Here is a 25,930-nt window from a genome sequence, read left to right as displayed (position 1 = left end):
ATACCTTCTGTCTACTTATGAAGAACAAGATGGGGGGAGGAGGGAGGGTGAGGAGGTAGTCAGAAAAATTACTTGGGAATAAGTGGAGTTTAAGAAGGAATCTCCTGCTAGTTGAATTTGGAGGTTGGTGTTTTCTTCTCCTTTGTCCTCCTACCAGTGTTGCCTTAAGTCAGTTACGTATACTGATTTGCGAGACTTGGCTCCAAGAAAAAGGAGTTGTAGAAATCCAACTGAGGGAAATGTAAGGAAAAAGCGTAACAGCACTCTAACACCTCAGGGGTGAGGTTAGAGGGGACTGAGCTCAGGATAGGGCACTGGTGTAAGGGCCTGACCAATAGCTACTTGAGGTGAGGAGAGAGCACTTCTACTTTGTTTCTGTCTGGAAGACCAATCTCTTCTATTTAAACTCCTGGTGTTTTTTGCTCTTGTCAATAAAGCAATTTCATAATTTCAGTAAAGACTGAACAGTTATTTTGGTAGTTTTTTAAACACGACGTGCTGATTGCTGCTGTTGGCACCCTGCTCCCTGTGTTCTCCAAAAGAACGGTGTGTTCATTTGCTGGAGCACCTTTATCACCACAGCAACAATGCGATGAGGTTTTTAAATCCATCGTTTCTCAAAGTAAAGATGTGAGCACTGAGCCAAAGAGAGCCAGGCTCAAAGCCTGCTGTCAGAGCTGAGATCTTCCTGTCCCTGAACTCTCTGTGCAATGATGGAGTGCCCCTTGCCCCAGGTGTCCATGGTTTTGCCATGCTTTGCAGGCAAGGCCTAGGGAGGTGGCTGTGAAATTAAAAGGGTTTCAGGAGAAATCGTGGCTCTGAAACAATAACATGTTTCCTGCATAAAAAGTCTGCATGTTCCCCCAGAAGAGAAGATTCCATCACTTGAATTAAGCTAAGGTGGTTCCGTGGAAGAAGCCTGCTCTGTGGCAGAAACATAGGTGTTGTAAATGCCAAATCACTGCAAGATTTGTATTTTGATGTCATTTGTAGCATTTTTCATTCAAGTAATACATCTTGGCTGGGGAGCTGATAAGGAGTCTCTGAGATTTAGTTATCTTTTTTTTTTCTACCTTGCAGATAATTTCTGTGTGACTTAATCCCTTCCAGTCCTAAGAAAAACCTTTGATCTTCTCATGTATTCTCATGAGCTGCACAAAATAATCTCAAATAGATTTTTGGTGTTGTGACCTTCTTTGCTAGTGTTAAGTTCTCTGCCTTTGCTGGTCAAGTGAAGTCCTCCAGAGTAGATTCAAACTTCTGGCAGTGGATAGCTGTACTTGTCTGCTCCAAGCAGGCTCAGTTACACTACTCTCCTTCCCAGTGGTTCCAGTGATTTTTTTTTTTTCCAGGCTGCTCTCTGATCGCCATTAAGGTTTGTTTTTGATAGCCCACTTGTACTCTGGCAGGTGTTTTTATAGTGCTACAGCCAAGTAACCTTCTTTCCTCTTGTAGGTTGAGCCCAGTACTGAGGTATTCACAGGCTGATAATGGTCAGCTTTGCGTGTTGGTGAAATAGTATTTTTGTGAGGTCAAAATGTGGAAAAGAATCATCATTAAATGAAATTCAAACTGAAGCCTTGTCTCCTCCAAATCAGCCTGAAATATGCTATCTGGGCTTATGGGATCTTGAGTAGGGATTTTTAAGATTTCCTCACAATACTGAATCAATATAGATCTTTCTAGAAAGGGATTTAAGCCTCTGACTTTCCAAAGAGTTGCTTCTTAAAAACTGAAATTCACATGAAAAGCTTATAGTGAGGAGAGGGTAAGAAGGCACAGGGAGGGATAAACTGATTACACTGTACTGGAAGACCTGTTGATGAGGCAGTGCATCCAGTTCATCATGTTTAATCATTTTTCACTTTGCACAGGCTACTTTATTGCCCTGTTGGCACGGTTCTTATCTGTACAGCAGGGTGTTGGAATACAAGCAATGGGTTCTGAGGTATGCTTGAACTTGAAGAAACACCATGTACTACAAGTAATAATCTGTTCTGTATTGGATGGGTGTGTACAGCTTGGTAGTGGTTTTGTTTGTTTGTTTGTTTTTAATAGTTATTTTATTTTTCACTGTCAGACAGTTAAAAACTGTGCCTGAAACCACACCTTTCACATCCTTTCATAAAACATGACTGTCATCTATTTACCAATAGTAATGGCAGTGCCTCAGCAGCACTAGCAGAGATGATTGGAAAAGGTGTCTGTGTTAATATGATAAATGCCACTGTTCAGTTTCAAGCAAAAAACAATTTTATACAATGGCATATCACACATCAGTTAATTTTCTCCCTTGCTCTGTGCTGTAGCTAATCTATGTATTTGCAGCACACCTATTACTGCACCATTTAGACATTTTCAGGTTTGGTGTTTAGAAGTGTTTGATGTTTATTTAACTAATTGGAGAAAATCCAGACTATCCACTCTCATAAATGAAAGAACAAAAATTAATCAACAGTAACCACCTTATTTGGAAGTACTAGATCACCTAAGTCAAGATGGAGTTCCACATGAACATTAATTATACTCTGTGCTTCCTGTTGAGTAATTGTGTTCAAGAAAAATTGTTCCATACAGGTCAGTACAAGCTGTCATTTCAGCGAGTCTTAGTGCTGTGTAATGGGCTGAGCTGCAGACCCTGATGTGTTTTATACAAGTGACTTCCACAACTCTGTCCCATTTAGTCTCTGAGAAAGGTCTTCTGTATGTTCACAGGAAATGTGGGGCCTGGCTTACCTGCCTCTTTGGGAACAGCAGCTACACTTTTGTCGCAGCTGGAAAATCGCTTTCCCTTGGGCAGTGGCTCTCAAAGGGAGTGTTTTTTCTTCTCCCATGTAAGTGCATCGTGAGGAGGTTTGCTTAGAGATTGGGAAGTATTATGGGAGTGGACTGGGAGAGATGGTAGGGTTAGTGATGGGAAAGGAGGATTCTTGTGAGGCACCGTGGTAAGCAGGAGCTAGGGGAACTTCTAACTTTCAGAAGCTTCTTGGACATTTACCATTATGACCATTTCCTATCCTTGGCTGGTATAGAGGGACAGGGAGTAGGTCGCTCTCCAAATTGTCTGACTGGAACAGCCTTTCTTCTGAGGCTCCAAGTTTGTTCCTATCATATGTTCTCTGCTCTGTTCCCTGCTGTTTTCTGTAAAGCTCCTCAGATCTAGTCTGCGGATAAGAAAGCAGCCCTCAAATTGGGTCAGACAATATATCCCATTATCCTGGACAAATGCTGACCCCCATACTCCATCTTTTTATCTCAAGCACCTTCTTTCCCACAGCTGCAGCTGTGGATGAAGTCTCTTGGCATCTTTCCTCAAGGATCAGGTATTCGATCCAGAAAATATTCATAAATATTTTTCTAAATAATTCTAAATTTATTACTTTTTAATTATTTAGTATAAGGTGGATGAAAGGTGTGTCAAGCACTGGAACAAGCTTCTCAGAGAATTGATTGAGTCACTATCCCTGGAGATATTTAGAAGAGGTTAGGTGGTGGTACTTACGGACATGGTTTAGTGGTAGACTTGGCAGTGTTTGGTTTATGATTGGCCTCAACCTTAAGGGTCTTTTCCAACCTAAATAATTTTATGAAAATAACTTGTACATGCATTCACCCACCTCTCTTTGGTTTTCTACAATCCTGGAAAAGATTTTTGTGTGCTCTCTGAGACCATTCATTTACTTCATTCAGTTCATCCCAATTATGAACACTTTCCTGGAGCCAGACAAGTTCTTTGTTTGTCAAGACCTTCTGCTATGGGAGAATGCTGCCCCACAGTCAGTATTCATCTGACCTTCCCACTACTTTTTGCTTTGCCTCTGCTCTGAACAACAACTGGACAGTGGTTTTGGCCAGCAAACCAGTGGCCAAAAAGTGGTCTGCTCTCCCTGCAAATCTCTTCAGTTACTGTGATACTCAGTGTAGAGTGCAATAGAAGTATTGAGTCCTACCAGAATACATTCAAACAGACTTCATTCAACTGTGTTACAACTTTATGTAATTGGTTTTGTTAAGCAACACGTGTTCTGATGTTTGAATGATTAAAACTTTTCTTAGCTGTTTTGGTATTTTTTTACCAGGTTTGTACTCTGACTCTCAACCATATTCTTACATTGCATTAATTTCAATAGGGCTCTAGTTAAATTACCAATGTCAGATTTGTGGCTCTTTGTCTCTACACTGATGAGGAGGAACTTCATCAGGTAAAACACCACACCATGTTTCATGCATGACCATAAGGATACACAGAAATCTAATACTGGTATGTGCAGACATGGAATCAGTCACCTAACTGACCATGGCTACAAGCACAAATATGATAATATATATCTGCACAGCATAAGTGAGAGTGTGTGTGTATGTATGTTCATGTCTGCCTACCTCTGCCCACAACTTCAAAATTCCTAATGGAAAATAAGGAACTTGACACAGTCATTTCTGCATAGAAACACTTTGTCTCTTTCTGGTAAATGCTTTTCTTTAAATGAAATAGAGTTGCAAAGCCATATAATTATAACTGCTTGAGCTCAATATTTATCAGAAATTACTCTGCTGGATGGCATCTGTCAGAGGGGTGAAATTTAAGGAATTCTGTGCTTATATTGAACCATGTAAAAGTAAAAAAAAGACTGATATTAAATACATCTGCAGTTGATGTTGCCCTTTAAACTCCCATTCCCTCCAATAGGAATCCCAGTGTATAAAGGACCTAGATTGGGAGTAGATAGAATCATAGAAGAAATTAGGTAGGAATGTGCTTCTGAAGGTCCTATGGTCAAACCTCTTGTTCAAAGCAGATTCAGTCAGATCAGGATACCTGGGGCCTTGTCCGGTCAAATTCTGAATATTTTCAAGGATGGAAATTTCATAACCTCTCTAATCAGTGTCTATTACCCTTCCTCTCCCCTATCGTCTGGTCTCAGACCATTGCAAAAAGCAGAATTAAATCTGACCAAAATGCAGACCAAGAAAAAATATTATATTTAAAGAAAACCAAAACCATTGGTCCCACAAAATTTTCAACTGTTAGGAAAATCATGAGTGAAAACTAGTGAAGGGAAGAGAGGATTTGGTAGCAAAGCACTGAATGTAGTAGAGAACTGCAGACTTTCAGGGCTGCCTTGCAATTTCTAGTGGAAAGCTTTAGTGGACTAATTCTTGCTTAACTTTATGTGTAGACCTAGAATATTAGAAAAGTTTGGATGTGAAGGGACCTTTAAAGGTCATCTAATCCTCTCAGTGTGTAGCAGGTGGTTGCTGGGATCTGACTATCCAGATGTTGATGGTAGCACTACTGGAATGGGAATCAGAAAAAAAATCACTATATGCTTGTCCTTTCAGTTTCTTTAATAGTTGCTGCATAGTGAAAGGTTGGACATGCTTTTTGGTTAAAGTAACATTTCTTCACTGAACTCAAAACAACTACACAGGATTAAGGAGGAGGCATGTCTCTAACATGCAGTAGACAATCCAGTTTTGTTCTTGTGCTTTAGTATCATTACTGGTGTACTGCAGGAGCGGTCAGAAGACAGTAATTCTCCCAGCTGCGTGCTTTATAGTTCTTCCCAGTGCAGCTGCAGCATTTATTCATTCTCATTCCAGTCTTGTCTCCTTCGATATCTTTTTAATTTGATGCACGACACCTTCTCTGCTAGAGCAAAATGCCACAAGCAGACAAGGTGCTCGCTTCTGAGGAAAAGCAGCCTGATCTGCAAGTCACTTTTTTCAACCCCACGTAGATTTTTTTTCAATCTTTTTTTATACTGTCAGTTGGAAAGATAAAGCTTACTGCTAGTATTGCAGAGTGTAAGCAGCTCTCTGCCTTAGCATGATTTTTAGGAAGAACTTTTCAAAGTGCATTTTAGAAAGACTCCATGGCAGTTGGAAATGGATGTGTCTATAAGCACGTGGATATATGTACGATGTATCCAAGCCTGATATATTTACCTCTGTGCTTTTTTTCTAGGATGTTTGACTTAACCTTCTGGATGATTGGATGATATGTCCCCAGAACTGGGACTTTTTCCCTCTTGGTAACCATAAGGAGCTAGAATTGTCCCTCTGGGAGCCATAGATAAGGAAGGAAGGTGAGTGCCTTAGCTGAAAGCTGCAACTACAGAAAATGGATCTGGAGTGCAGGGTTCCTGTTGCTGAAAACTGTGGCCAGGTGCTCTCATGTGCTGCTTGTTGGCTGTGGGCTTGGAATTGTCACTCGTAGGCTCTTAGATGCTGTGCTAGGGGAGCTGCAGTTGCTGAGCTTTTTCATGGAAGTGCTGAATGTTTTGTTTTAAATTACATGCTTAAAATGTCCATTTGTTCCCATTTGAATACATTCCATTCAAACTTGCCAAGATTTATGTTCTAAAATGGGAACTGATGTCCCATTCTTTACAATCACTGTATTAGCACTCAAATAGTCTTGCTACCCAGCTGGAGAGTCTTTTGAACAATCAGAGCACCTAAATATGGGAGATCCATATCAAGAATGTAGTTCATAATGCAGAACTTAGAGTCCAAAGAGTACTTTTGAGAATGGAAGTAAAAGACACAAGGATCAAAAGGCACTCTGTCTTTCCAAGTCAAATGTGAAGAACTACACAGAAACTACTGCAATACTGTATTTATCTAATGAAGACTGAAGTAACTCATGAGCTTTTAATGACGTAGAATCAAATAGCAAATATTAACTCATTATGCTATGACTCATCTGCAGATTTGAATCTTCCTCCAGTGTCATACTAATCAATAAACTTTCTTGTCCTACCTGCAACTGCTAAATTTGAATTAGATAACCATTTGATGGAGATGCCTCATAGTTTTCTATATGCTTAATTCATTTTGTCCTTTTAAGCTGGAAAAGAGCTATCTAACATCCCTATTTACAGACAAAAAAATGAGGCCTGAAAACATTAAAGGTCAGATCCATACAGTCTTTGGAATCTTAAATCACCTCCAAGATATTTGCAGTATCTATTTGCATTTTTTTTTTGGTTTTGAGAATAAAGTACATTTCCCAAACTTGTCTGTTTCAAGAATTTTCCTGCAAGGATGCTTCCAACTTGGGTACAAAGTTCCTTCTTACTAAACAACCCTCTTGGTTTCTTTAACCACTGTTTTTTGGACTTGTAAGGAGTTGGTGTGTTGTACCCTATGGCAGCTGAAGGTTTCTGCCAACATCCACTACTGTGCCCCTCATGCCTGGGGCACAGGATGCATTGACCCCAGTGGCTGAGCAGCAAAAATGCCTCAGGTTTTCCCACATGAGAGAAGACTCTCTTTGCTTTGTTACATCCCTCTAGATGCCTACTTTAGCGGTCCCTGAAAGAAGAAAAGGATCTGAAAGTCTCTTTGATTGATACCTCAATCTGTCTTTTCATTTCTCCTGCTGACTGTTTCACCTAGATTCTCTCACTGATAATTCGCTTTTGAATGTAATGGATAAGCTTCCAAACCATCCATCTCCTCCTTTAACCACAACCTCTTTCATTGCATTAATGACTGAAAAGTTACATTTTCATTTAAAGTGAATTTGCAAAGCAACCTTTAGATAATAGGCAGTTTTAATATTCTGACATCGCTGAAGCTATTAGAAGAATAAATCAAAGGAAAATTCTCCTGCTGCTGCCTGCACAAAATGGGGAGAAGGATCGAGCAGAGGCCCCAGTACTGTGATGCTACACAACGGAAATTACCATTTCTACCATAGAAATGGTAGCTACAATTGGGCTTCTCTCTCTGAAGTTGAGAGATGTCAGGAGGGGGGGGGAACCCACTATTGAAACTGAAGTCATGTTAATTGCCTTCATCTCACACTGTTTTTTATTCCTTATTGGTTGACCTTTTTTAATGCACAGGAAAGCATCAGAATAAATCAAAGATGTTAGCTGTAGAAACTGCAGTAACTGTTTTGATTTGAATGTAGTTGAGTCCGTTCCCACTGGTGGCGAATTTAGCTCTTAAATATACTGCTGGTAGTACTTTTCTTGTAAGAATGTATGCAGCAGTGCTTATCCAGTATCCCTAAGTGATGTTAAGAGCCTGTATTTGTGTAATGAGTAGCACTGATTTTGTGGGGATTATTTGTTTGAGGACAAGTCAAGAACAAGTCTTTGTGTCTAGATCCTTCCTCCCGCAGAGTGGAAATGGGGAGAAAAACAGTCACAAATTAATTTAGAAATAATTTGTGAGACAGGAAAGAAGTAACCAATACCCATGAGCATTTTGACTTGGCTGAGGGATGTTTTGCTCTGGAGCTTGTCCCTGCTCACTGACAGATTGAAACTACTAATTTCAGAAAGGGTTATTCTGTTTCTGGAGCAGGAACTTTGTTCCCTTGCTCTATGTTCTCTGCCCTCTTTGTCTTATTGCAAAAAACTGTGCATGTGCTCTCTTGGCTTTGACAGAAGCCCCTCAAAGAACTTGGAGAAGTCACTTAACCATTCTCAGCCTCGCCTTTAAGAGGGCAGCAATACTTGCAGGAGCCACAGAGGATTTCTGAGACATGGCTGACATCTAGAAGTGTAAATGTTCCTTCGTTGGTCAAACAAACCTACACAGCGCAAGCAATGATTTCACGTTTCTCTTTCTCTCTCCTGAGTTTCTGCTCTTTGTTCAGAGAAGAGTAGGCAAAAAAGGCATGCTTTTTATTTCCTTTACATTACAACTCCAATAAGACATTTACAATGTGCGTGCTTTGCATGCTGCTCTAGAGGGGTTTTTTTATCTGACTGATAGTCAAGTACTCTAATGATCACTCACATCACTCTTATTATGCAGGTAAACAATGTATCTACCTTTGCAGTACCAGTAATGTGGTAAAGCTGGTGAGAACCATTAGTTATTTGACCTTCCTGTCTGATGTGTACTTACGAATCTAATAATAAACAATCACGTGAGGAAGAGTCAATAGAGAAATAATGTAACACGCTTCTTTTAGTACCCTAATTCAGCAGAATAAACCATGAGAACCATTTCAGTAATTTACTATAGTAAGTGCTTTCAGCAGCTTCTGTATTTCAGCTGTTTGGTGCTCCAGCACGAGGATAATTATCTAGGTAATTAGTTATATTGTTATTTAATAGTCCCCAGACAATATTCCATTTTTTTGAAGGCACATGCCTTTCCTTCTATATCTTCCTCCTGCATTACAAAAAATGTTTATCTATTAATCTTTCCCCTTACCAAATCGCCTTTTTTTTTTTCTGTTTACTACATTCTAGAAAAAGGTCCCAGTTATTGAAAGACAGCTTCTGCTTAGCAGCTGCATTGATGGAGCTGCAGGAGACTCCCTTTTATTGAGTCTCTGTGCAAAAGCCACAGGAACCACTCCTGAATCAGTGGGGCTGGAAAGGGAGGGCAGGTGAGAGGAGAGCAACAGTTGGCAGCACTGTGGACAGAGATTGCAGAACCGTCCTATGAAACCTGGGTTTCTCCTCGTCTGGACTTCTAAGGGAAATAGGTAAAGTGAAAAGGCTGATGAACTAGACTGGCATTAGAGCATAACAGTGAACCTCATTCTCTGAAGTGAGATGAAAATTAATCTTTCTTACATATCCTTAGGTAAAGAGTTTTCAACTGTTCCCAGAGTAACAGTGGGGAAAAATAACAGTCTGAGGGTAGAAAGCAAGATGAGAAGGAACAAACTACTTCCCGGGAGGACTCAAGCTTTGGTGGCTTAAATAAGAGATTAATCTCTTAAAAACTGCTGGGGTGGGAAACACCAGAAGCCGGTATTCTGCAGACCCAAGTCACCATCTGGGGAGGGAAGGCAGATGAGTGGCAAACACCTGAGAAAAACACACAAGAGGTGGGGAGAAAGGCTGGAGGCTTTTGCATTTGATTGTAGGTGGTTATGACCTCAATAAAAAGACACTTCCTCCAGTGTCACCCTCACTCTCAAAGTGATTTTTATTCCTCCTGTTCAAGAGGAACAGACTGTCGTCACTCTTCTGTCTCACATCACTCCCCCTGTGGTACTATTTCTTACAGCCTTAGCAGGAAACATTCTGTTTTCATATACCTCTTATAATAAACAACATAGCTTCTAGTTTATTTAATGCCTTCAGATTTTGTGCTTTCTAGTACTGGCCTTGTTGCAGTTGTCCTTTCAAACTACTCCAGTTCCAAGAAGCCAAGCTTTTCTCTCTAACTTTTTAACTGTAGAGATGGTATTTTTCTTTTTTTTTTAATTTACTTAGTGACTCAAACTCTACAAAGTATCATTCCTACTTCTCACCAGCTGGAGGTCCATATGCCACTGCATCGCTGCTCTCGTAAATACACATTTGAAGTCATGCTCATAGATCAGACTTTTGGTGGTTAATATGGCAATATGTTAAAATGTCAAGTGATGCAGAATGAATGAGTCAGGGGAAAAAAAATATAGAAACAATATTCTGCACATTTATAAAATTCTCCTTCTGAAGGGCTCCCAGTGGTCTGCAGACATCACGGGATTTCTGCTCATCTGACAGGGTCAGCACAGGGCTGCAATTCGGGATCCACAGCATCTTGATAGAAGCATCTGTGAGAGGCAGTGACTCCCAGCCTCTTAATGTTGTCTACTAACATCTTTAAACTAAATTAGGAACAAAAAATACAGTCTGACACATTGCCCATGAAAGATTGCCAGCTTCTAACTGAAACTCTTCATTACTCTAGAAAGGGTGGCAAGTGTTCCCTGAGGAGACAGAACTTTGTGACTTAGTGCTCAAAAAAAGAAAAAAAAAAAGGAAATCCTTTGAACTTTGACAGTGCTTCAGAGAGCATCCTAATGACTGTGTCTGCAACATGTGTCTGCAGAGTAAGACCATCAAAGGCTTCAAACTTTGGACCACACTCCATATTTTCAATTCAGTAATGGCAGCACCTTCACCACCTGCATTTCAAGCAGACGTACAATCTCTGACCTTTCATTCTTCCTCTTTCCGTTGCATAATTGCCCTTAGATTTGGCAATGACTCTGCAAGCCAGCACCCTAATTTCTAGTGTGGAAGAAAACAGTCAGGGTAAGAATAGAAAATGTAGTTTTCTACAAAAGAACTTCCACTAGTAAAGGGATAACAATTTTTGTTCATTTTACTGATTCTGCTGTAAATGACAATGTCTTATGACATTGTCAAAGTTGCAGTTAAGTAGTCTCCAGTTCAGTGGCTCATAACAAAGGTATAAGGAAACAATTTGTGCCATGAATCCATGGTGTACACCAGCTATGGGTCCAATGAACGCAGATTTGTAGCAGGCAACACTTTAGATATGAGTGACAGGAGTATAATGTGAGTGCTTTGTTCTTCATATGAATGTAAAAAAGTATAAATAACATTGCCTTTTAGATAAAAGAATATGTTATTTTCTTGAGTCTCCAATTACATTAATCTCTCTGCAAACTGTTTTCAGCTTCTGTGTGGTCTGTGCAAACCAATATGTAATGTAACTAATCTATGCATAATGAGGTAGATAACACTCAAAAAAGGAGCTGTAGTTCTGGGAAAAAATTGGAGTCCTCCAAGGATGCAGTAATGGATTCATTCAGTTACTTAGAATTCAGCATGCAACCATATCTATGCCTATTTATATCTTAAGATGTTTCCCAATATTGTGCATATAGAGATGATGAATAAGGAGATGGGATGGTCTACAAATCCAGGCTGGCAATTTAATCAGAACTGTCTGCTCTGCCTGCCATGATAATTAGTAGTTTAGTGCTACAGGAACCTTGAGATGAAAATCCTAGTAAACTTTGGTTTTACTGTGCAATAGGATTTGGAGTTCTCTTCAGGGGATGGACATGAGAATGCAAAGCAACTGCAAAGCCACAATTGAGAAGTCCATTCCACGTTGTGTTACTGAAAATCATTCATTAAAATTTTACTATTGAAATTGTAGCTCAAACCTTCCACATTTCTTGAGTCCAAATAAAATGTAGCTGCTGAAGCTTATTTGTTACACATTCTTAGGTTATAATGAAAGTTGTTTTCCACAGTGGACCATGGGAGAGTTATCACTTCATTGAAAAAGAATGCTTTTAGATGAAAATAAATGTTCTTAAAAGCAAAGTATATTAAGTAAAATTGGCTAGAATAGCATTTTCTAGGTTAGCTGTTTTTCTTAAATGGCTCCAAGTGCACTGTGTGCTGGAATTAACAGGACATTTCTCTTGGAGGTTTTTTCTTTTACATTTAGATGATATTCAGTTCTGGTTTGTAAAGAAAACCCTCCAGAAGCTCACAGCAAGTGAAACCCATCAGTTCTAGTAACGGAATCTGCTGAGGCTTTGTCAATTTAGAAAGCATAACACAGTTAAAGGAAAGCAAGTTGAATTCTACAGTTACTGTAAAAATCTGCATCAGCAGCTTTGCCAAGGTGAAGAGAAAAGATGTTTTGTCTTGTCAGAAGTTACCCATTATCTAGAACTTTTTGCATAATATCCAATAGATAAGACAGCTTTACTTCTCTAAATTGACATTTGTTAGCAAAGGACAGGTTTAGTGCTATAATTTCATGTATTTTTAATTTCTCAGAAAAAAAATCATTACATTTAGGTTGTGATTTCCTTGTAGATTGAGAAGGAGGGAAGTGGGGCGGGGAGGGAGGTAGGTTGCTTTGTTACCAAGCAGTATAGGTCAGCTAAATTTGGCCCAAAGAAAGTCATGTCAGTCTCCTCTATCTATGACTCATTTCTTCCCTCTCCTGCCCATATGGTCTGTTGCCAGAGCTACCCCTTTTATTATACAAAGGGCTAACTAACCTTCTTTGTGGAAAGCCAAGACTCTTGAATTTGGTCTTTCTTTCACATGGAATTGGGACGACTGTGTAAATTCCTAAAGGGTTCCTGCTCTTGGTCCCTTCAGTAGTGAAAGAGTTTAATAAAGAACATTTGATGTAAAGACACTGTCATCATCTTGTGAAGAAATAAAGCAGGATGAAAGAAACAAAAAAAAGTGCTTCAAGAGACTCCACGACTAGGAATGTCATTTTAGGAAGGGGTCTCCAGCACTATCACAGCAGTTCCAGCTGAAGAACAAGGGTACTGCTTTGTCTTCCACAAATGAGAAAATAGCAAATTCCAACATTCACATTACTTCCACCAGTCCACTTTACTTGGGCACCTCTGAAAGCTTGTCAGGTATCTGGGGGCTCCAGAGCAAAGATAACTGGGATATTCTAGACTACATTTTGAAGTGTGGGTTGAAAATCTACTTGGAAGCCTGCCTCTCATGTCCATTGTGCTTGGTGACATTGGTACAGTAAGGACAGGGACAAGCCAGGAAATTTTTGCTTTGCTAAAGGCTTGTGAAGGCTGAGAAATGAAGTGGAACTGCTGAGGCTCAGACTTGGCAGGGTCATGCTGCTGATGTGGGTTCAGAAAGCAGGTGTTTCCTTCCCCACGTGGCTCTGCCCGACGCGGTGTTTGCAGGGCTGAGAGAAGATGGCAAAACAGGGGTACTAGGACCAGCTGCTGTGCATATTTGGACAGAAATAAGCCAGGTCAGTCATGCACCACTTTTACCAAAAGCCTGTCTATGAATTCAGCACTGAAAGGAGTAGGACTGAAAGCCTGTTTGGGCTTGTGTAAAAACTTCTTTCTGTGTTTTTTGTGACTGGGACAATCAAAACTTTCTGTGTGTTGAGCTGTGCTATTGCTTTCCAAGTAATTGCTTAAATATTATTGCTGTTCCGTCTTTCATCACTTTACTTGCATTGCTTTGGGCTAGTTTGCTGTGGTTCTCATTTTTATCCACTCTTCAGAGTATTTGACTCAATCTTTCCTTCTTTATTTGTTGGTCTCTTATCAATCTAATTCAGAATGCAAATATAAACAAAAGCATCATTTCTGTTCACAAGCTGAGAGTAAAAATAAGTATACCATTTATTTTTAATTCAAACAGAACTGTTTCCGTGTTGTAGATAGTTTGTATGCAGTCTACAAAATCTCTATTTTCATGTAGAAGGCAGCACTTGCCTCATCATTAAGGATGTGACTCTGTCTGTGAATGTACCTTGTTAATAATTCCCCACTGAATTGTTAAGAATATTGGGCAGAGCTGCAAAATATTTATTTTTTATCCACTCATAGATCTGCTTTAAATCTTGGAATGTACTGGGTACACCTTGATCTGGACTGTTTCTGACTAACTCCCTGGAAATACTATTTCCTTGGTACAGGACAGAGATAGGATTCATAACAGGAGAAAATAATATCTCAAAGGGCAAGTTACAAACTTAGCTAAAGTCATGTGCCATGATTTTAAGTAGCATTTAGTGCTACTTAAATGTAATTCCAAGCACCTACATCTGTAGGACTTCTTGGCGGTGAGATCAATTACACAGATATATAGAGAATTTCTTTTTTTATCAGTAGACTACTCTGCACAGGTGAAGCATTGAATATCCGTTAATTTGTGCAATACCTTTGTTAATCCAGCATCCCTGAGTTAAATAACAACAGAAAGATTTAACACTTTTTAAAAAGAAAAGCACAGAAAAGAGGAGTGTTGATTGCTTATCTCTTCAAATTGCCTGTTGCAAGAATGAGCTCTTGGGGGATGTCGAGGGAAAAGATTAAGTTGCCATTCATTGCTGGGAAGTCCACTATAGCTCTTGGAATGCCTTAAAAATAGAGCAGTTCCTTAAACCAACCCTTTTGTCTAAATGGCAGCTACAGCTAACAGAAACATAAAATGAGCTCATTTGCTTGACCTGCTTTGTGTGGAAACTTCAAAGTTAAGGCCCTTTGCTCTGACATGGATATGAAACTGGTCTTGTTGAGCAGAGGGCAGCAATTTGGAACTGTTGAGTCATGAGAGTTTCTGGTGAACATGAGGGTCTTTATAGAACAGCAGGGACTCTCTGAAGAGCTCAGCGGTTTCCTGAAAAAGTTTGAAGATCCTCTTGTGTTCTAGGACACCCTCCTCCTCTTTCTCCTCCTTTTTTTAAAGATGGGAAAAATCAAGGTGAGGTGGTAGAAATTTGCATTTTGCTCTGAGCAGCTGAAATAGCATTTGTGCAGTCATGTGAGTACAGTCCTAATATGTCATGTGAATCAGTTAACCACTGCTTTGCCAACAACATACTTCTCAAACACTGTTTGCCCTCCTAGATGCAAGTCTGCCGTATGAGGTGTGTGTATACTCTCTTGCATGCAAGTTCTCAGTTATGGTTTTGCTGACATGGTGACAGTTGGGCAAGTCTAGGATGACAACTAGATTTGTCAGTGCTTTTCAGAGCTTAGCAAATGTATATGTAAAGAAAGTCATGCTTTAAGAGGGAATATAACTGCCTGTGATATGCAGGCTCTTTTATCCCAGTACAAACATTACTACAGGCCAAGAAGCGAACAGTGACTGTGTAATGTCTAGTGAGGTAGATCTTGTTGCTCCAGGAAGAGCTGAATAACAAGAGTTGTGCAGTTCACACGAGCAGTAGGATGGTCACACATATGAGAGAAATCTATCAAGGCAATACAGAGGCCCCAGGACACAGCACAGTTGGTTAGAGCCCAGTGCTAATAATGCCAAGGTTGTGGGTTCAGTCCCTGGAGGGGCCATTCACTTAGAAGCTGGACTTGCAGATCCTTGTGTGTCCCTTCCAACTCAGAATATTTTGTGATACAGGCACTTTTGATCCTGCTATCCTGCCGGAGGGCTCTGTGAATTATACAACCCTCATACTCATGAATTCCAAAAAGCATGATTATAGCTCACTATCTACTGCCTATTTTTCAGCACATTGTACTTCATGCTAAGCTGGCTTTAGGTCATCACTAAAACATTAAGACAATTCAGCCTTTTCAATTTTTTTAATGTGAAAAGCTTAATAGTTTTGATATACTTTGGATGCTTTTGATTTTTAAAGAGCACTGAATCAAATGTGGTGATAACAGAGTTTTTATTTGAATGCATTCTAAAATCACTTGTGTGTAAATCAAGAATTGATTGGTAAATTAAATTGCCTAAGCCAGGCCAGCAGCAGCAGAGCTGGAAATTGCAAAAGCCTGTAATAGAGTGTTGCAGCCAAGGTATCTCCTCCTTCATCAGTCTGTGAGCTGTAGCAGCAGCAAGGGTTCAAATTCTATTTGATTTCACCACAGAACACACCCAAGTGTAGTTCACAAACTGTACTGCTCTTGGACCATCTGGGGTTTGTAGTGTGGCACTTAGTACTCTTCAGTTTATAAGATTGTTTTGTTACTGCTGCAGTCGCTGCCACTATTTGCTTTGTAAGTTGCTGCTTTCAGTGTTTGGCACATATCCCCCTGTAGCTTTGGTCAAAATGCTTACATAAACTGAAGCCTACTCACTGTTAGCAATAAAGGGGATGCATCCAATTTTCCCACCTTTGAATTTTCTTAGCATCATGGATCATTGTGTCTTTGGGGGTGGGAGGGGGAGAACCCAAGAACAGAAAAAGAAACTAAGCTCTACTCCCTATGGTACAAAGTTCTGAACTAATCCAAACACTATAAGAAATGGACTTTTTGATTTATTTTTTTCTTAATTATTTGTCCAAAATGCCTCTTTTTTCTCTTTCTCTTTTTTTTCCCCCCTCATTGTTTTTTTCATGAGGAGCTCATCGTATTGCTCAGTGATGCATTTTGCCTTGTAAGAAAGGGGTAGGCAGAGCATTATTTGTAAGCTTGGTATTGCTTAGGTCCAGTCTCTTCCCCATGACTCACTGCAGCTCCTGGTTGATGGCATGGCTCATCTCCTCCTACCTATTTCCTTGGTCTCCTCAGCTGTTTGCTCATCTCCCACTTGTCCCTGCAGGCCACTTTACACAGCTATACCTGGTTTCATTCAACTTGAATCTGTTCTGCCCTCTGCTCGTGTCATGTCTCTTGTTTGCTGGTTGCTTTTGCTCCATTCAGTATCTATCTAGAACTAAAAGGTACTGTAACACAACACTTGTTACATCGGGTGACTGGAGATGGTTCCTTCCATACTGACATCACTACCTTTTAGGTCATCTTCCAAGCAGCAGACAGCAGCTCCGGACACAGCATTGTATGTCAATATAGCAGTAACCCTCCTGCCTCAGCTGCAGTAGTTCTGGATTCACTGACCAGCACAGGTAATAGTAACAGTGGAAATTAAGTGTGATGGGCTGCAGAAGTATACTGTGCCCCTGAAAGCCTTAACAAAATTCCCAGAGGTGCTAGTATAGGTAGATCACCATGGCTCTGTGCCTCAACTGATCCTAGTTCCAGGGACATAGTTCCCCTGGGGGCTGTGAATATATCCATATGTGTCCATTGCTCCCATTGCTATGTTTGACAATTGCCAAACTTAAAATTATAATCTTGGGCAGAGAAAGAAATGTGTGATTTAGCTGCAGTCACACCTTGGATGGCAGCATGAACAAACCAGATGTGCTGAAAACAGCACTGCAGGGCTGTCACTGCTGCTGGGACTGCCTGGTAGATGAAAACAGCTTGCAAAACAAAGAAAAAATGAAAACCTGTTTTACCTATTTGAATATACATTAGGTAGCTCTCTTATATTTTTCCTTTTCTTCTCCCTCTTTCAAAATGGACCCCAAATTCGCCCAGCTCAGTGGTGTTTTACCGCAACCTCCAGTGACTCCAAGCCCATGGCCCTTTTACACTAGCATTTCCCTATGCTGTATTTCTTCTGAGCTTGCCCTGTTCCATCTCTTTGCTTGTGTCCTCAGCTGGGGTTTCACATCCCAGCATCAACTAGAGCCCGAAGACACTGCTGAGCAGATGGTGGAGCTGCTTCTTGCACAGCCCTGCTGCTGTCCTGTGGCATTTTGCTTCTGTACAAGGCAGTGGCTCCCAGCGTATCAGCTGTGGATGTGAAGACCAGACCTAGGGTAAAGTAAACCATGTTTGTTGGTTAACTTTCTGGGAAAAAAAAATCCTCCCCTTGTGTTCAAGTACGTGGTAAAATTAATGTAAATACAGGCTGAGAGAGGAATAAGGACAAGGTGGGGATGGCAGGAAATTGCAGTGTGTTCATTAGCATATGAAGAGGGCTATATTTATACTAAGCACAAGGAAGGCAGCATGATCAGGTGGGCATTTAGGAAGGTATTCAAATTATCAGTAAACTATGCTAGAACTACACGTGCCTCTGATGTTCCTTTTGAAGAAACCGATATTCTTTTCTTACCACAGATGAACTCAAACATGCTTGAGAAAAGTCCAAGTCTGAGAATTCAAGAGACTTGGATCAAGCTGTGACTTACTACCAGCTGTGTGTGCAAAACAAATCATTTCGCTTTCATATGTTCTGAGACAAGGACTACAGTGAAATGAAGATGTTGCCTTGCAGGTTCCTTGAGACATAGGTCACTTTTATCGGAGAACCCTGGATGATTAGTAAAGTGCCCCTACTGATGCTACCAAAACAAAATAATCCTCAGCTGGGAAATACCATGATTACACCTCAAAGTAAAAAGCTGGTGTCCTTACAGACATCATGAGCCTGGCAATTGATGGTGATGATGTGTCCTGTTTTGAGTACAGGTCAGCCTATTGTGGATCTTGAAAGCTTAGAACTAAGAATATTGATTTATAGAGTTTCTGAATTGTCACTGAAATTTTAGGAGTGTCTTTAAAAAAAGAAAAAGCTTCTACTGAACAATATCTGTCTCCTTAAGAGGTATTTCCTGTGGAGTGAGATACTCTCCAGTATTGACTCTGATCAATATTTTTGTACAAAATATATGTAGAGGTCTCTTCTGCCAAATCTTACATTATCTTCACTTGAAAGGTTGAATATTATAACCTGTATTTCAAGCAGGATGAAATGGAAGCAAAGAAAAAGCTGCCAGGAGTTTTTACCGGAGTTGCAGTGGAACTGGTCTTTCATTTGCACATCTAGCCATGCTATGGATTCAATCTGACTTAAGGGAGCAGTTTCCAGAGGACTCACAATTTTGTATGCCAGCCACACAGATCTATAAAGCCTCAGACTTGGAAGGCATGTGCTTCTCCTGCATATATGCACCAAAGATAGCACATTACTGAGTCAAAATAAGATAGTATAGGTATATTTGAAATTCACTTTAATTAACCAAGATTTTCAGTCCTTATTTATAGGCATGAAAAAAGAACCAGATCCAAAAAAGCTGTATTTAAAAGGTTAGAGTCAGAAGTAATTAATGTTTAAAGTGTCTGTATAACCATATACAGCCAACCTACATAAATGCAGATCCTCAAGAGGTTTGTGATTAGTAGTTAGCCTTACTTCTGCCTAATGTATTGGTACCTTGAGATGTAATAAACACTATATACTGCTAAGAATCATCCACAGTGAGAAGACCTCATTGCAGTAACTGATTCTTCTAGTCAAAGTTTTAGCATAAAATAGCATGTTTCCACTTCTAGAGGAAGTTGTCCCTCTGTCAGGCTAAATACTGATAACCTCCCACCTCTGTTTCCTACTGCTCCTTCCACACATAACGCTGTCACAGCAAGCCCCTGCTGAAAAGGGCAGCATGTGACATTGCAGGTCGTAGCAGCTCCTTGGTCTGCAAGAGGAATTATTACTGTGTTACGTGAGACGAATTGCATCTTTCTGGCTGGATTCTCAGTGAAGGAATGTCACACTAAGGGATGTATTAAGTTTGCTGCACTTTTGCTTGTGCTGCCCTGGCTCAGTGAATTTTATGGCTGAAGAAAGCATGGGTCACCAGTGGATCAATTTTTCAGGCTCCTGCATTTGCCCCTCTCTCTGAATGGGCCTGGCCACCCAGTCCTTGGGGATGTCTCAGATGCATCCCCATTCTCCTGGGTTGGAGAATGTGCAAAGTGCCCAAAGACTTCCAGTGCTGCCTTCTTAATATATTTGGCTCTGTGGCCTCCCAAGGACAGTCAGCAGCATCTCTGAAAAGTGTGATTCTATGTACCTATTCTTCATATTTAAAAGACTTTCTTCTCTTGAACTGCATTGTGGAATGCAAACCTATATTTCTCTAACCCTGACGTTTTTCAACCTGGCTGCACTGTTCTGTGGTTATCCACCTTTCTCCTCTTCTCCTGTTTCTGTAACAAGGCTTTGGTTTGTTTCCTTTTTGCTCATTCCAGACCCCCTTCTCCTCCCTCTTTCACATGAGTCTTGTACCCTCAGTGCACCCCAGCTCCACAACTGATGTGGGCTCACCCTCTAGTCCTTGGGCAAACACCATCCCAGGTGATATGGGATGGCATATCCTAAGCTGTTAGCAAAACTAGAGTGAGGAAAGAGTTGGGCACAGGAGACAGGGCAGAACAAACTCAAGTATTATGTAGGAATGGCTTTTTCAATGATGTTACACTGGTTTCTGCATGTAGCAAAAAAACCCCAAACAAACAAACAAAAAACCCCAACTTCTTTCCTCCCAGCCTGCCATTTTTCTCTTTTTTCCTTTCTTTCTTTTCCAAGCTTTAGATTATCTCTCTTCATGACCTGTGGTTAAAACACAGGATATTTTGGGTTTTACCTGGGTGCCAGACTTGGATAAATTTAGAAAAAAATCTAATTCTCTCATGGCTGTAAGTTCACCAGCTATTTAAAATAATGACTGCGGATAGTTTCCTTAAACTGCTGAGGATTCTTTTAGTTTGCATCCAAGAGAATGCCTGTAGACAGGGAGCCTGGAAAAGTTTTGGATGGAGCAGTGCAGCTTCTTCCCTGGGTCCTGCCAGATCTCTCCCTGCCCAGCTCTCTCTTCTACCCAGGAGCACAGAGAACCCTTGCACTGGCTTTGCATCTGCTTGGGTGATGGGGACAAACATCTGTCAGAATTAACTTCTGCACATAAGAACTGTTAACAGAAAATTTCTTTAACAAACTCCTGAGAGAGCCTGATCTTTCTCTTTTTGGAGTTACAAGCTAAGCTCCTATTTCCTTCAGTGGGGCAGTATGGGCTTTTCCATCTATGTAGTACTCAAGGAATACTGAGGTAAGGACTGTTGTATGGCTGACAGCTGCAAAATTACAGTGCTAGGAAAATGGAATTTTATGGATATTTATTCTCGTCAAAGCAAATTCTTTCTTTTTCTTTCAACACATTCCACTTGTTCTCCTGGGCTGTGAAGCCCATTATTGCAAATGTAGCAAGAGCCTGTCTATTAAAAGCAGAGGCCAAAGTATGCTCAGGAAAGTATTACAAGTACTGTATTGCATTTGTGCACACCTGCTTATCAAGCAAACATGTAAATATATATTTGTTTGCATCTTCTAAGAGAGTTATTAATGACATGAATGTGCATATACCATAGGTGGTCTTGTTTGGAGTTTTTACTAAACACAGGTCCATGCACTGAGGCACTTTCTCAGGAATTACTCAGGAAAAACTCACAGCTTAAACATTATAGTGCTTATATACATGCAAATCCATAATATGTTGCACAGTGTTTTTCTTTCAGTACTTTCATTGTCATGAGACACTACAAAATATGTTCAACTGAAGTGCTTTAAAATATATATTCTATTATAAACTTTCAGACGTCTTCAAGTCCACTGTAAGAGATTTAACCTCCTTTTACTCAAAAGAAAGACAGGATTCTGTTTCCAGCCCAGAATTCATGGAATACTTGGTCAAATTTCTGTCCTTTTGCATTTGCCACTTCTTCTCCAAGTATTTCTAGAATTCTAGAACTTTTCTGCATTTCTAATAGCTCAGGATAGCCATTCCAAACTGAAGGAAACGAAAAAGTTGTTCTTGGACAACAGTTGACACTAACCAGAGTTACCAGGTTCAGAGAAGGAATTAGGGCTTGCTCAATAAAAACAAATAAGATCATAGCCAGTGGTTTTGATTAAGAAAATAAGTTCCATAAAGTATTGAAAGGGTAGTAAAAAGTTCAGCTCTTACCTATCACTTTGAAAATGTGTTAATAGACAAGATTTTAGTAATTTTGAATTTATTTATTAAAAAGGGCTAAAATGCTTTCTTCTTTCTTTTTCTTTCTCAACAACATACACAAAAGCAATATCCCCCAAAGCAGACTTGCACTAGGACATGAGATGGAAAACTTATGTTATAAAACCCATCTCCTTTTGCTTAAAGCAGGGAGATGTGCTGAGAAACTGGTACAGTATGACAACATTTTAAACACAGAGGAGACAAGATTTATCTGGCTGGTATACAATATAAAACAAAAATCGAACACCAGTGTTACAGTGCTGTATTGAAACAAACCACAGTAATTAGATGCTTTGAAGTCAAGCCTATATTTTCTTCAGCTTTTTCATGAATTATTGATCCACTTTCCTCATTAAATAGAATGGCAAGCTCTTGCAGTAAATGGACAAGTGGCTACAACATTTATATAATCAAATATGCTCTGCATCTGGCAATAAAACATGTTTGTGAGTAAAACATCCTTTCTGAATTGACATCCCTGCGAAACAGATTTACTAGAACAATCACATTCCTTTTCTTTTGTCTCTATAGCACAGCTTGCCTTGCATCATCATGCAATCCAGTATTTTACTCTGATCATATTAAGCAAAATATTTTCCAAGAGCCTGTTTCGTGCATTGTGCAACAGAACATTTCTTCTCTATAATGAGATGTAAATAAACTGTCTCACTTACCTTATTTTCTCCATTTCTGCTGCAGAGGCCTACAAGAAATCAAATAATAGGAGCAAGTGAATGAAAGAAAACATTCACTCTGCAGATTTATGCATAGTTAAGGCTTTCCCAATGGTTCTCGACAAGTGGCTACAAAGCGCCGGCAAGCGAACCCCACATCTGCATTAGCCGAAAATAACACTGACAGCTGAAGTGGGGAATAGAGCCGCGCGCGGTGGGAGCCCTGTATACCCACGAGCCATGGGCACCAGAATGACTCAGTTGTAGCGCTGAGGCAGAAAACGGGGGGGGAAAAAAAAAAAAAAAAAAAAAAGCAAGCAGCAGCAAGTAACAGGTTACTGTGCCTCCTGGGTTTCCGAGGGAAAGTTGAAATGCGGTGCTACCCTCTGCGCGGTGGGCATGGCAGCGGGCTGGGCTGGCGGGGAACGACAGTGACTTCATCACACGTGAATTTGGAGCTCAATTCATCATCTTTCACAGAGCCCGACAGATGGAAGGACACAAGCTTGCCTCCTTAGTGGGAGTTTCGAGTAATCAAATTACTTTCCCCAAGTAATACACTATCTTGACAATTAGCATCTCAAGGCATGGAAGCGTTTCGTTAACCCTTTCGCTGCTGCTGACCCGCGCTGGAGATCCCAGCCCCGGTACCTCCTCCGGTCCCTGCCCCGCCGCGCCAGGCTCCCGTTAACCCTTTACCCGCGGCTCGGCTCTCCCATAGAGAGAGAGGCTCTCCTTGCACCTCCACAGACCCGGCACAGCCGTGGGTGGTCATTGCATTAATCTGCCTGGTTTCTTTTTGCCGTATAGATGCTGTAAATCCCTACTTATCTATAGCACGGAGACTCATTAATCTCTCTGACATTACTTATATCAAAAGCATAGTCTCTTTAACCCTTTGGCTTCTTTTTCATCATTATCTTGCACAGATCCTTAATAGCTGCTTCCATTTCATTTTAGCACAACACTGGCACAAAATCTCATCAATCCTCCCAGTCCCGCTTCATTGTAACTAAGGAATGAGTACTCGAGCAATCCTGCAATCTCCAGAGCCAGATAAATCCCAGCATCACAGAATCTCTTATTTATACTGAGAGCATTGGCCATTAATCATGAACACTTTAAATCTTATTGATTAATGGCTAACAATCATATCTGAGCATGAAATAAATTAAAGATTAAAAATAGAGAAATGTAAATTTAATCAGTTAACCAGCAGGAAATTTGTCAAACTGCCGCTAAAACATCCCAAGTGACAAATTATTGGTACTTCATTGGGTCACAGGTCTTCCCTCTTCCTCATTTACTTTTGATTTGCTCACTAGATAAGATATCAGTCAGGCTGGTGTTTGCATGGTAATTTCTGATGACAAACATTAAAGATTTTAGGCATTCACCATAACTTGATACATAGGAAACCAACTGCAGGAAAACCCGTCCTCAGTTTCTAGTAACATATGTAATACGTGTTTACATGGTCCTTGTAATATCTGTTGGAATCACAAGGTTGCCTGTGATAAATCTCAGATTTTGAGATTAAAAATCTAACCTAGGCACCCGTAATTTCTTTCTCTTATTTATATCTATCCATTGAATCCATGCATATTCAGTGGTATGCAGGAAATAGTTTCAACATTACTGGTCAGAAAATGAACCACTCAGGCGTGAGAAGCTACTGACAGACCCCATGAACTTGCCAGTTTGGCTCTCCAGAGATGGACTTTCATAAACTGTCCTAATCATCATGTTGCTGTCATTCTGGGGAGATTGGACATAGTTTTCTTCAGGGCTACTTACTGTTGCTTTGCCTTGAACTCTGGGAGTCGCCCAAGAAGGCAGGGTACTTAGAGTATCTGATTTCAGAACTTCTGTTGTGGCAATATCTGCAGACATAAGGGGAAGCTACCTGGCCTTGTGTTTATCTAGTGCTTTGAATATTTCTGCACTCATGGGGTCAGTGTGGGGGTTGCTTTCTGTGATTAAAGCAAAAGATGGAGAAGAGAAGCTGTAGATTGATGTTCTGGTGATACTCATCTGTGAATGCAGGTGAGTCATTGGCTGCCAATCCTGATAGGAAATTAATGGGGGAAAAAACCCACAACAAATGTCTAACACCAAAACAAACAAGAAACCTAAACCAAGCTGCAATTATTTTTTTTTCCTGGCAGGGCTGGTTTTTTACCTCCTCACAGTAAAAGCTGCTTGTTTCATGTAACAGGGTTAATTTTCTTTTGGACCAGCAAGGATGTTCTCCTCAGCCTTTCCTTGACAGTCTGTGAAGTAAAGAGATGGCTTCTCTCTGATGTGGCAGCAATGGGTTCATATCAATCCTCCTCAAGAAGAATGCTCTGACTCAGGTCAGAGGCCTTTCTGGGCTGCAGCACTGCAATGTAACTGCTCTGTTACATCTTTTGATGGGGAGCCACTTCTAGTAAATAAATAGGAGCACGATAGGACTAGAGTTTGTGTGTTCTTCAGGGTAATGCCCTACCTCTCAGGCTAGAGTCAAATGAGCATAGAGAAACTAGAAACAGTGAAAGCAAAGATAGGAGCATCTGTAGAAATATAGCTTTAATTCCAAGCAGTTTATTTTCTCAAAGAGTTGTGTTCCTTAGGAAGGTCCTTTTTTTATCCCTTTAATTTGTCTTTTCTTTTTTTCTTCTTTTTCTTCCTTTCCTTCCTCTTCTCCCTTTTTAATTTTTATTTTGTTTCTTTTTTCCCCAAAAAAAGCCTTAGCAACTCACAAGTATTTTAAAAGTCTGTGGTTTTCTAAAACAGCTCTGTTGCCACAAGGTGACATTTTTACTAAGGCAAAATTGCTTTTCGTAGCCAGATCCCTGCCATTGATTTAGCCTGTGGAAGTTTAGAGGTTACATCATCCTCCCACTGCTCTCTATGAAGTCTGAAATATCCTACTAAATTGATCTTAAACTATATTCCAAACAGCTCTGAAATGGCCACTTTTAGAACCAATCTTTTCCTGAAAGTCTTGTGGGACATATTTCAAGCAGAAAGAGTGAAGTAAAGGTTGGTGTAAGAATGTCCTTAATGTTATGTCATTCATAAATTGCTGCTTGATAGTGTGTTGATTCATGTCAAGTAACTCTTGATACCTAAACTGAGCAGTGATTAAAGCTGTGTGATTTTTTTTAATGAAATATTTAAAATTAAAATAGTAACTACCTTTAATTACAAAAATATCAGGTGTGACTTATTTACCTGTTGGTTTTTTTTATTTTTTAAATTATATCAATGCAGTGTGACTAAAGAATTTATTTAATCAGCCTAAAAATAACAATTTTTGCTTTTAACAAAAAGCTTGGCCTACATTTTCATATACAGTCTCTTACTTAAAATACTGAGACTGGTTTGAAGATTTTACTTTT

The 25,930-nt window shown here is 40.1% G+C and overlaps 1 protein-coding gene across 6 annotated transcripts in view; it reads right to left on the bottom strand.

Annotated features, from left to right (window-relative positions):
• The window catches only part of BEGAIN (brain enriched guanylate kinase associated), a 161,388-nt gene that overhangs the window by 92,581 nt on the left and 42,877 nt on the right, over positions 1–25,930 (bottom strand). For 4 of the 6 annotated variants that reach the window (XM_027637791.1, XM_027637794.1, XM_027637796.1 and 1 more), the window contains one exon: positions 22,545–22,573. In XM_027637791.1, coding sequence (XP_027493592.1) covers positions 22,545–22,573 — 29 coding nt within the window. Of the gene's footprint in view, positions 1–22,544; positions 22,847–22,927; positions 23,157–25,930 lie in introns of those variants that run through there. The other 2 variants (XM_027637792.1, XM_027637797.1) reach the window with 2 other exon arrangements.

Source organism: Corapipo altera, unplaced genomic scaffold (genome assembly GCF_003945725.1).
Source record: "Corapipo altera isolate COAL_440 unplaced genomic scaffold, ASM394572v1 23, whole genome shotgun sequence".
Lineage (NCBI taxonomy): Eukaryota > Metazoa > Chordata > Aves > Passeriformes > Pipridae > Corapipo > Corapipo altera.
This window is presented reverse-complemented; position numbering and strand designations above follow the sequence as displayed.